We start from the raw sequence: 12,261 nt of genomic DNA, 5'->3' as shown, positions 1-12,261 counted from the left end.
CTTTTCCGTATCAATGAGCACATAACTTCATATATATATATATATATATATATATATATATATATATATATATATATATATATCTTAAAATTTTACAATTATATATATATATACTTGTGGCCCTACCAAACTCATGATGTAAAAGTAGACATTTTAATTAAAGAAATATAATTTGTGTTACACTTTTTACTGTATAATAATAAAATTTCAAAAAAGTAAATTTGTAATAGATAAAAGCAAAACTTTCATTTCAATCCTTTTAACATTTTAACTTTTATTGTTGAAACTATTTACTTCAATCAATCCGATTAGGAGTCACGCTTTGAAGTTTATGTGTTCTGAATTCTAATATTTTCAAGTTATTCGGTTCTATATTAACAATCAATACATCATCAATGATTTTTTAAGACAAACATAGAGTTTAAATCAAAGTTGCCAGATCTGATCAAACTCGCCGCACTCTAACTCCGTCCTGCTTCAAACTCATTTTGTGCTTATCTTAAACTCATTTAAGATTTTAATGATGTATTTTATTCTCACCTGTATTAGCAAGTACTCATCCTTTCTCTAGAATCATCTAACACAATAAATTCTTTCAATAACTCCGAATTTATACTACAATATATTACTTTAGTTTTGAGTTTTTACACAATTAACCTAATGGTCTTACAAGAATATTAATAAATAATAATTAAAGTAAATTAATAAAGTAAAATATTTTAAAACTATACTTAAAAATATTTTTAGGACTTTTATAAGCACGTATGAGCTCACTAAAGACACAAAATATGGAAAGTTTAAGGATAAAAGATATAGTAAGACCTAATAAATGCTTCAGTTGTTTAAAAAAAAAAATCGGCTTCAAAGTTGCTTAAACTTAACCAGAACGTATAGGAAAAATAATAAACTCCTCCCACCTCAAAATATTTGTCACATTTCGTTTTTTGAAAGGTAATTTAACTAATTTTTAGAGCTAAATTGAATTAGATAAATTTAATTTTTTAAAATTAAAATTTAGATATTCGAGAATTACAAGGAAATAATATCAATATAGTGATTTAAAAAAAAGATATATTGGTTAACATTTATGTAATTTGACCATCAATAAGTGAAATGTGACAGATATTTTGAGATGAAAGAGTAAAAAATATCTGAGCTAAAAAAATCACAAACAGGTATTACTCCAATATTGACCAATTGCAAAGCCACATGTGAAAATGTCTTAAGAAAGGGAGTGGTAGCAAAAGTAAAAATTTGCAGCGGAAAAGCAAGCAACAGCCTCGTGGCAGCTTAATCACCAAGAATTGTGGAATGTCAGGAGGACAAAAGTTTCATATCCATGCTTTATATATAGTAGTCATATAAACTGGTCAAAAATCAGACGCCAAGATTGCGTTGAGAACACAAGTGGCATCATTCTATGGCTTAAAATTACATGGTCATTGGCTGCCAATGGGCACGAAAGTTCCTTTCAGCTTCAAGTAGAGTATTTTGCACTACTTTTTCCAGTTCTGCTGCTCCACTCTATCAGAAAATTTACCGTAATTAGGCACATGTTTAAATCAATGAAAGAGACAACTTGACAAATATTAAAAAAGAAAAAGAAAATAGTATTCCCCTGTCCTAACTTTTGTGATCGTGTTTGACTGGACATTAAGAAAGTAAGGAAGACTTTGAAATTTATGATCTAAAACAAGTCATGAAATTTGTGTGACTATAAAACACGTCACTAAAGATGAAATAGTAAGTTTTAAAGTTAAATTATTTTTACATAAGGGACTATGATATTGTTTTTGTGACATTCAAAAAAAGAAAATGTCACATACATTGAATCAGAGTGAGTAATGAAATGGGTGAGTTGAACTAACCCCACGGCAGTAGGGATAGGGATAGTTTCGCAGATTTTCTTTTTCAGATGCTTTTTTCCACTAGAGTATTTGTTATTGGTCCAGCTAATCCGAATTTGAGCAAGATAGGTCCAAAAAAAGGGTAAAGTGCTCCTTACTAAAACGCGTTTATTTTTTCAAGTTATCGTCTATAAGAATTGACAAGAATCAAACATTAAACCTTTAATATAAAATGTAAACACTTAATATTAAGCTATCAAAGCTATCACTCAAATTAATGGTCTTAACACATAACCTACTTTCGTCGGGTAATAGAGACCGATTTAAGATTTAAATTTTATGGATTCTTGATTCTAGGACAACGACTTCAAATGTTAATCATTGGGGTCTGAATCCAATTCTTACCCATATTTAGTGAAATTTTTATCACACATACATGGTTTGAGTCAAAATTACTTGATTCTAACATACCCGTATATTCAAGCCTATATCCGCCTCAGTATGGCAAGGAGAAAAGTACACTAATTACCTTAGTTTCTATTTCAATCATAGTGGAGAATTCTTGCTGAGAAAAACTTGATTGTATGGCATTTGCTTTGGTTCCACAATTCTTCAAGCACTTGAGAACTTCGAGCATTGAATCTACACCAGAAATTGGATAACTAACTTTTGCTTTGATATTAGCCTTCTCAAATTCCTCCTTTTCACTTTCTGCTAAAATCATTTGAAGTTCATCATTTCTCTTCTTTAAATTTTCCTTGTATTTTTGCAGCTCTTGAATTCTCTGTGTTGCTGTTTGGACTATTGCATTCTTCTCACCCTGCAATCACAAGCTCATCATATAATTTACAATAACAGTTATAGCACTTCTCATTTACTTATGAGTTATTGATTTATTTATTTTTTTGAAAAAAAGAATGACTTTAGTCCAATGCAACTCTGAGGACTTGCCAAAATTGATCCTCAAACAAAAATGTTGAACAAATTGCAGTTAGAAGAGAGGTAGAAAATGCATGGCTCTTTTTTCTTTCTTTTAGAACTACAATTTCTAAAAGAGAAATATATAGAGGACTCCGGTTTGAGCAGTGGAAGTGAAGTCTTCTTTTCTATGAACACTTAAAACTCTTATATTGGGCTTTTTATGGCACGAATTAGGACTAATTGAGATGGTCGAGCTCCAGATATAGAATGCTTGAATTTAAAAAAAAGAAGGATATTTGGACTAATACTATGTAATATATACTACAATACCTAGAAATTTTATTCAAGAAAATGTAGAACACTACTAAAAAATGCTGACTATTCAACAGGCAGCTCCATCAGAAATATGAGAATTTTGATGGAAAGTCTGTAGGAAACATTTCTGACGAGCCAATTTTTAAGAAATTCAATCGGAAGTTCGCGTTTTTTTAGCAGTGGAACTTCTTGGTATGGAGATGCACTAACCTTAGTTCCCATAGGAAGCAATTTATGCAAGGCCAAATAACTCTGCTTCTGCTTTTCTCTTCTAATCCTCTCTTTAATCATGTGTTTCTGACCTTTCTCTCTTTCCATTTTCATTTCTCCATTTTTGGGACTGCAATTCTTCTTCAAGAACTCCATCATCCTCTTGTTCATGTTCTGATGATTCGCCGATACATTACTTCCATAGCCAAAAACTCCAAATCCTTCAATTGGTTGTTCTCTAAAACTCACAAAAGCACTTTGGTTCACCACAAAATTAGCTTCATCATTATCAAACCAAGAAAATTGAAAGAACTCTTCCATGGCTAGCTTTTTTTCGTTTTGTTTTCTTTCTCCTTTTGCCGGGAACTTTAATTTAAAATTTGGTTATTCTAATGGCTATATATATATATATATATATATACACGCTTTGATGGGTGAGGAGGAATTTTAGCATAATTCATGACATTCACATTTAACATGTGGTCAAATGTTGTGACTTAGTCTTAGTTTGTCTTGGAGAGTTCTTAGTTTCAATAATGGGCGAAGTCTTCTACTTGTATATTTTTATTGGCGGAAGCTTTATTTTGTAGTACTTAAATCAGAGCTTTACAAATAGAACATATAGTACTTCCAAGAATGTAGAATTTAAACTCCTACTAAAGTTAACTTTTGGATTTACTTTAATAATTTTTAAGGATAATAACACATGCTTCAATTCAAGGTTTGGTCAACATATTTTCCTTATGATTTTGGATATTACTCAAAAATTCATGTATTGTTTGATTCTTCTTGTTCTTTTTTTTTTTTTGGTAAGTATCCCCTATACAAAGAATGATGAAGAAAACAAATAAGCCATAAAATAAACGGGAAAAGAAAACTTGAGAAGTCTGTTTAGACATGTCTTTCCCATTTTCTTTGTAGACTACTTTATTTTGTTAGTGAAGTTAGTCGCAAGTTATTTCTATAACAGCAGAATCCGTGGCAAATTAAGAAATTTCGCTAAGGATATTCAAGATTAATTTAAGGGATTCCCTTAATTTAATGATGTGTAAAAAAAATATTTCGTCTACATATATCTTCTTGTAGTTTTCTCTATATATATGCATCGTATAATTTTCTTATAAAGGGTGTTCAACTGACCGTCCATCACTCTATGTGACTGTACACCACTAATAACAGACATTATAGTTATTGTCGATAGAAAATAGTAACCACTAATTAATAAGGTGAAATCGTCCACTTTTGGGTTAGAACATAATTGTATAGTAATACTTTAGAATATTTGACACTAAATATGGAGTTGAGAGTTTAAGAGATTGAGGAAAGCATGTCTAAATTGTAATAGACCATTTTACTTGTATCAGGGTAAAGTATTATAACTCAATTTAAAGTTAAAAACCATATATTGCTCAAATAATTAATCATTAAAAGAAGGATAGTGGAATTATTTTATGTCATTAAATTAGGCTTAGTATGCTACAAGTCAATAGTAGTTAACTGGTTATTTTGAAAATTGTCTACCAAAGTGGACTCTTTTATTATTCGACCAATGCGCGTTACTTGTCTATGATATGTATCTTATCCATAAAGTGTGAAGGGTCTATACATATACATATTTCTTAATGATGTTAGTAACTTTAAAAAATAGCACATGTTCTCTCTAAAAGTACAATACATTTGGCACTCATTTGGCACTCTAAACAATCAACATGAATATCTATAAAGTAATGTTTTACTCCAAAATACAACAAACCATTCGAAAATTTCTAATATGTATGTTCAAATAGAAGTTTCGAAGAATTTTTAAATCTCTCAACTACTTTTGTCATATTCATGGTAAAAGACATAGACACTTTCGAAGAAAATGAATGGATAATGAGCCAAAGATGAAGAAATTCAAGCGATTGACTACTTATTTTCAGATATATCCCAAAAATATAAGATGCATCTTTTTATAAAGAGTTATGTCAAAAGACGACACGTTAAATTTTAAATTAAGGAAGTAATTGTTAGTGCTAATCCTCAGTCTCCTCTAGTCTTTGTCCTTAGGCCCCACACCAATGATCCACCTGCACACATGGCTGGGTGAAGCCTAAAGCCACTAAAGCAGTGGCTTTAGACGCCGAATATATTAGGGCCCCAAAATAATTTGTATTATATATACTATTATACTTTATTTAAAATAGGATCGAAATGAAAGACAACATATTGGTGATTCCTATATTATTTTATTTAAGGAGTCGCCACCTAATTTATTTTAAGGGTGAATTAGGACACCTAATTATTAACTAAATATTGCTAAACTAAGCTCCATTTTTAAGGTCTTACGAACCTAACGAATTCTAGGTAAGGGTTCTAATTATCCTAAAGGGAAGGGGTTAGGCATCCTTTAAGATTCGTTAAAAACGATTACCGACCAAACTTAGGTTAATGTTAGAAATCAAGAGAAAATATACTAGATTAATACTTTATAGGTATTTTGAGAAAAAAAAAAAAGAAGGTATTTTCTAAAAATATATAGGTAATTAGATGGAGAATTTTGTAAATAAAATGCATTTCTAGACTCAAATAAAGAAATAACTATTTTCAAAAGGAACGAAAATCATTTTTTATAAATCATATATCTTAGTGTCATTTGTTTTCGAATAAAAGTATTTTCCAAACACCTTGTACGAATTTAAGCAATTGTACCTAAATTAATCGCTTTTTTTTTTTAAAAAAAAAGGAAATTTAACAATTTTGAGCTTTGAACTGAGAATTACGTATATGAGTACATTAATGACGAATACATTAATATATAAAAGGACGTAGTTTTTTTACAAAAAGAATCCTTCAATTGATTAGTTCTTTTCGGATTAAAAAAAAAAACGAAGCTGTCTTTCTAAAAAATAGACTTCAGACCACACTTATTTAACGATTGATATCTCATAAGGGACTTTCATAACAAAATTTAGCGAAATGTTATACATACTTAGATTCTAATAAAATATAAAAAAAGTTGTAGGTATTAGACGGGACTTTAAAATAAGTAGTCAACCACTAATTTGCCCTTTATAAACTACCCTTTCTAAGTTAAAATGTTATTCTAGACTATATTCTCCTAAGAATAATATTATCCAGGACATAATCCAACAAGTAAAACAATAAGATTATGCGAATGATAACACTACGACGGCACTAACTCCCTCACTCTCATTTCATTCTCGGGTTGAAGAGAGTGAAGGCAGCGATTGATGAGAAATAAGGGAAGGTGCAAGGATACTTCATCTTCCCCTTTTCGGTTTTCCTTTCGTTCGGAAGTATACAGAGAGTGAGGAAACGCTAGGAATTGTGAATGCGGATCTTGGAGCTCAGCGGCAGCCATATCAAGTCTCAAAATTTGAGACTCTTTGTTGCTCCGGATGTGTTACATGAAAAAGAAAAAAATGACGATTAGTATTTGAAAGAGGATATAATATTCTACCCTATGTATACCAAGTATACTAATTTGATATACTATGCAGACAATCAATCTATCGAAGGAAAAACAACAAAGAAAATCATGCTGAGGAGTTCCACATTTACGGACAACAGTAAAACAGAACTGAAAAAAAAGCCAATGACCAATATAGCAGAATTGCAACGAGCAGAACAGGACCAAACAGAACTGAAGCACTTTAGGTCGAAGCCAAGTATATAAATGCCTTATTTTCATGAACCAAGCAGAAAATTAAATGGCTCAACCCAAACTCTAACATGTGACATTGAAACTAAACCAAACTATCCTGATTACCCTATTTCTCATGGAACAGAACTGAAACCAAAGATAAAAAGGGAAGGAAATCTAACTGGGCATTTGGGAACAGAACTGAAACACACTCATATAAACATTGCCTCTTCCATGTATAACTAAGTCAGGCAACTGACCACACCACAGGCTACAGACCAAGACTTATTGATTCAAATCAAGCGAATGACCATTACAAATTAAACTAGTAGCAAGTACACCTAGAAACAAGAGTTTAAGCAACTATAGACTAAGCATACTAGGATAGATCTCACATGAGGCAAAGAAGCTAAAATTCACATTAGGTATGCTGAACAGAGGCGGTAAATCCAACATTTTCACTAAATAGGACAAACCTATCCAAACAAGGAACATGCGATCAGATACTTAAATAACAGGACAGAACTAAATTAAACCAGGAAAAGGAAAACAAAACATGATAGTAGCTAAGCTTAAACATGAAGCAAGAACTTGAATACCATAACTAACATGATGACACTGAACTTAAACAAACATCAAATACTACAACCAATAGGGCAAGACTAGCTAAACAAAAAGGGAAATCAAACACTATGTCTAACATAATATTAACTAAACAGGAAACAGGAAACTTAAGTACTTTGACTAACAGGATACAACTAACTAAACAAGAAACAACAATCAAATACCACAACAAAACAATAAGAAAAGCCAAACAATACAGAAACAAAAACTATAAAAATACAGAAACAAAAAAATAATAATAAAAGGACAGAGTATTACGAAATACGATGACTATCTTTCAAAGTAGCTAACTGTTTTGAAATCATTTAAGAATGAACAACAGACCTTACTCACGCTTAAAAACCAAAAGTGATAGCCAATAAATGAGTTAAGCAGATTCGTGATCGCATACACAGACAAGAAGATGTTCAAATTCATACGACCTATGACAGCCCTAAATCAATTAGTGAACACATGATGTTTATAGAGTAAGCTGGACATCTCATCAACAAAAGACCTTGAACAATCATTATAGACTTCGCAGATACTGAGACTGGACTCGAATACTTAAACACATTTTGGCATCCTTACTGTGGAACCAATCAATGAGCCAAATGACTTAAGCCTCATGGCATAGACAGATGTATATCTTATTAAGCATGCCATTTTAGTTTAAAGGTGCAACCTAGTTCAGACAGGCCCCAAACAAACTTATATGCATTTTTTAACTTTTACTTCTGCTAATGGTGATATATAAGCAGTTTTGAGTCATGAAAGCAGTAGACATGTATTACGCTCAATAAAATGAGGATCAGATTTCGCCGTCCCCAAAAAACCTTTCCAAAATGGTTCTCAAACTTTAGTATTTATAGCCTAAGATTAGGGTTTCGGATTTTGAAATTTTGGCTCCAAAACGAAAACCAAAAGCTGTTTGAAATCAAAACCCAGCTCTGAAACGTCGATTTTTATCAGAAATTTCAGAGTTGTTTTTGGCCCTTTGTGTTGACTAGAACCGTTGAAAACAAGGGAGAAAGAAACATCTTAGCCTTTGAGATGGCGGGATACGAAAAGGGTACCAGACTTGCCCAATATGGCGTGACAAATTACTGAAGATTGAAGGAGAGAAAGTGTCTTTCATGGAAGTGGAAAGGAGAGAAGAGGACAAAGGTGCGGCTGAAGAGGAAAATGAAAGGGAAACCTAATGGGATTAAAGAGAAAGGTGGGCTGGGTCTGGCCAATTTGGGCTCGGCTGAAGCATAAAATGTGGGCTGATGAAATGGGGTTCTCGGTTGGGCCTAAAAATGGACTGCCCCTTTTAAGTGATTTAACATCTTTTAATAAATCATGTATTAATATATGCTCAAGTGAATAGATTATGCAATGCAAAGTATAATTACCAGTAATTGCATGGCAGTGAAAACTATACGATATCGTAATAGCTGCGCGATAATATTAAAAGTTTTAAAAGTAAATAAATGCTATCGTTCAATTGTGTAAAATAAATGCAATGCATTTTGTGCAAGACGACAAATAGAAATGTTAAAACTGATCACGACGATCATAATATTAAGTGATTGCAACATAATGAAAATAATAATAATAATAATAATATTAATAATAATAATGATGATAATAATAATAATAACAATAATAATAATAATAATAATAATAATAATAATGATAATAATAATAATAATAATAATAATAATAGTAGGTAATAAAAATGATAATGGCAAATGACTATAGTTGGATAACGACCGACGATATTAATAAAAGCTAAATTGTAATAAAATATATAATATAAATAATTGTTTTTTTTTTAGATTATCAAAAGTATTAGAAGCGCAAATAGATATTTCAGAAGAAAGACGGGACAAAATCGGGTGTCAACATATACTATGATTTAAAAAATTATATATTTGTTATTAGTGACAAACAATTTTCTTGATCATTTTATTGTCAATTATCTACCAATTACTACATATATTTTCAAAGTTTATGCTACTTTTTAGAAATTTGATTGATGAAATTACAATTGAAAGTTGTAGTCAATTAAATTTATAATTACTTCCTACTTTGTAATGTGGTTTAATTCACTTCAACTTAAACTTCTAGTTTATAAGTTTGGCTTTGTAAATCTTCTATAATTACTAGACGGCGTATGCCCGTGCTGTGCACGGGCCCAACACTTTGAATTATAATGTATCTATATGTATGTAGTTGTGTTTGGGTACTGATAATATATATATATATATTTTATATTGCTAATAAAATACATAAGTTTGCACTGTTTTTATGCATATATATATATATATACTATGTTCAAAACACGATTAATATAACATTGTAGTTTGTGCTCCTTATCCAAAACTTTATTATATTAGTGTTTGTTACGAATACAAAGTTGGCAAAAATTTCTTAATACTTTTTAAAAGAGAAGACTTGTTTAAAAGGAAACTATTTTTTCTCTCTTTGAGATAAAACAATAACAATATTTAAGCATCAATTGATACTTTGAATTTTAATTCGATTAATTTAAAGGTGTAAAATATTCTATTGTTAATGTATGTGGATTGAACCTAAACAATACTTCTTATTTTTTATCAAATTTTGATTTTGATAATTCTAATTCAAATTATTAAATTAATTTTACATGTTTAAAACGAAACAAAGTAGAAGTTTGATTTTCTATTTAAACGAACCACTACTACTTTTTAATTTTTGGTAAATATTCTTGGTTTAGCTCATTTTACATTTGATTTTCTATTTAAACGAAGAACTACAATTTTTTAATTTTTGGTAAATATTCTTGGTTTAACTCATTTTACTTGTCATGTTGTCTTTTGCACGGTTTTTTAAGGAAACGTCAATTAGAATTATAATTTGACTAATTTACTTTATTAATTATTTGATCTCCATTTAATATTATTTTTTCTTTTATGACATTAATCTCTTTTCACATTTATTAGATTAAGAATAAAAATGAAAAAGTAATTAAATTCTATCTTATTTTAGAAATATAAATATTTGAATTATATTTATTTAGTAAGTATAACAAATAAATGACATGGCGGAATAGCAAATACAACAGTTAAATATCTAGATTAGATTTCAGGCTAATATAAGAAAAAAAAATTGTATGGTTTGGCTACTTAACCTTTTGAAGAAAAGCAATAATATGGAGTCCGTGTTTTTTGCTATACAATAATTTCATTTGCTCCCACAAACGGATTGATACACATGTGGCAATGAATCCACCATTATTGACTGAATGGGGATACTTTGGGAATTACATGAATATTGTGTGATTTTTTAATATGGGGTGCACGTTTTTTTTTTGTTTTGACATTTAATATGGGGTCCAACTTTTTTTTTTTTTTTTTTTTTTTTTAATATTGCTTGATTTTTTCATATGGAATCCATTTTTTTTTTACATGAGTTTGGAGATGGTGGGGTCCACTTTTTCTTTTTTTAATATTGCTTAGTGTTTGGAGATGGTGGGGTCCACGTTTTTTTCCTTTTTTTAAAAATATTTCTTAGGGTTTTTATTATGGGGCCCACCTTTAAAAAAAAAAAGAGCATGTGAGTGCTTTTTTAGATATTTGTCAAGCTCAAACTAAGTAGATTATTAAATAATTAGAATAGAAAAGGCATTATTAAGCCCTTAAATGTCTTTTAAGGCACAATAGTCACTATATTATTGATGGCTTTAATCCATTTTTATAGTGAAAGTGATATGAGAAATTATATTAGTAGAAGATAATACTCTTATTGGCCTAAAGTCTTACTTCTATTTTTAAATGTTTCTATTGCTCATAAAATAATTTTACAAAGTTTTTTATAACAGTCGCTTGATTTTTTTTCTTTTTCTAAAACTAAATCTATGAGATGATCATAACACAGTATATAAGACTCGTGATTTATATAATGTCTCATGAAAAATTACATGAATTAACTATATCGTCAATTGAAAATAAAATACACTTTAAGAAGCTATAAGAATAAATATCAAAGTAAAACATATTAAAATTGTACTAAGTAAATATAAAGGTCTCCTTTTAAATTTCAGCTTTAGGCCACCGGCTCTCTTGAGCCGCCCCTCCGGCTGCACACATGTAGTTATATATGAGTCATAATTAATTTGATATTATATTGTTTCCAAACTTCAAATTAAACGACCTCATCATAGAAATAGGAGAAATTAATCTGTACGTGTTATATATATATATATATATATATATATATATATATACTAGACAGCGTATGCTCGTGCTGTGCACGGGCCCAATATTTTAAATTATAGTGTATTTATATATATGTAGTTGTGTTAGGATAGTGATAATATATATATATTTTATATTGCTAATAAACATACATAAGTTTGTACTATTTTTATGCATATATACACACACACACACACACACACACACTATGCTCAAAACACGATTAATATAATATTTTAGTTTGTGCTCCGTATCTAAAACTTTATTATATTAGTGTTTGCTATGAATACAAAGTCGGCAAAAATTTATTAATAGTTTTTAAAAGAGAAGACTTGTTTAAAAGGAAGCTATTTTCCTCTCTTTGAGATAAAATAATAGCAATGTTTAAGCATCAGTTGAAACTTTAAATTTAATTCGATTAATTTAAAGTTGTAAAATACTTATTATTTTTTATCAAATTTTGATTTGGATAATTCTAATTCAAATTATTAAATTA

The 12,261-nt window shown here is 29.7% G+C and overlaps 1 protein-coding gene across 1 annotated transcript; it reads right to left on the bottom strand.

Moving 5' to 3' along the window:
- Window positions 1–1,395: 1,395 nt before the first annotated feature.
- Window positions 1,396–3,665, bottom strand: LOC132066203 (transcription factor bHLH92-like). Its single transcript, XM_059459585.1, has 3 exons — window positions 3,294–3,665; window positions 2,377–2,667; window positions 1,396–1,524 (listed from the first exon to the last, which is right to left on the bottom strand). The coding sequence occupies exons 1-3, from the start codon at window positions 3,612–3,614 to the stop codon at window positions 1,432–1,434; spliced, it is 705 nt and encodes a 234-aa protein (XP_059315568.1). The 5' UTR covers window positions 3,615–3,665; the 3' UTR covers window positions 1,396–1,431.
- Between the last annotated feature and the right edge of the window lie 8,596 nt (window positions 3,666–12,261).

The sequence above is a fragment of the Lycium ferocissimum genome, chromosome 1, assembly GCF_029784015.1.
Source record: "Lycium ferocissimum isolate CSIRO_LF1 chromosome 1, AGI_CSIRO_Lferr_CH_V1, whole genome shotgun sequence".
Lineage (NCBI taxonomy): Eukaryota > Viridiplantae > Streptophyta > Magnoliopsida > Solanales > Solanaceae > Lycium > Lycium ferocissimum.
Note: the sequence above shows the minus strand (reverse complement) of the source record. Positions and strands in the feature narration are given on the sequence as shown.

Coding starts and splice junctions, on each gene's coding strand:
- LOC132066203 (XM_059459585.1), bottom strand. CDS start 3,614: ATGGAAGAGTTCTTTCAATTTTCTTGGTTTGATAATGATGAAGCTAAT. Junction 2,668..3,293: donor TGCTTCCTATGGGAACTAAG/GTTAGTGCATCT, acceptor TTGTGATTGCAG/GGTGAGAAGAATGCAATAGT. Junction 1,525..2,376: donor TGATTGAAATAGAAACTAAG/GTAATTAGTGTA, acceptor ATTTTCTGATAG/AGTGGAGCAGCAGAACTGGA.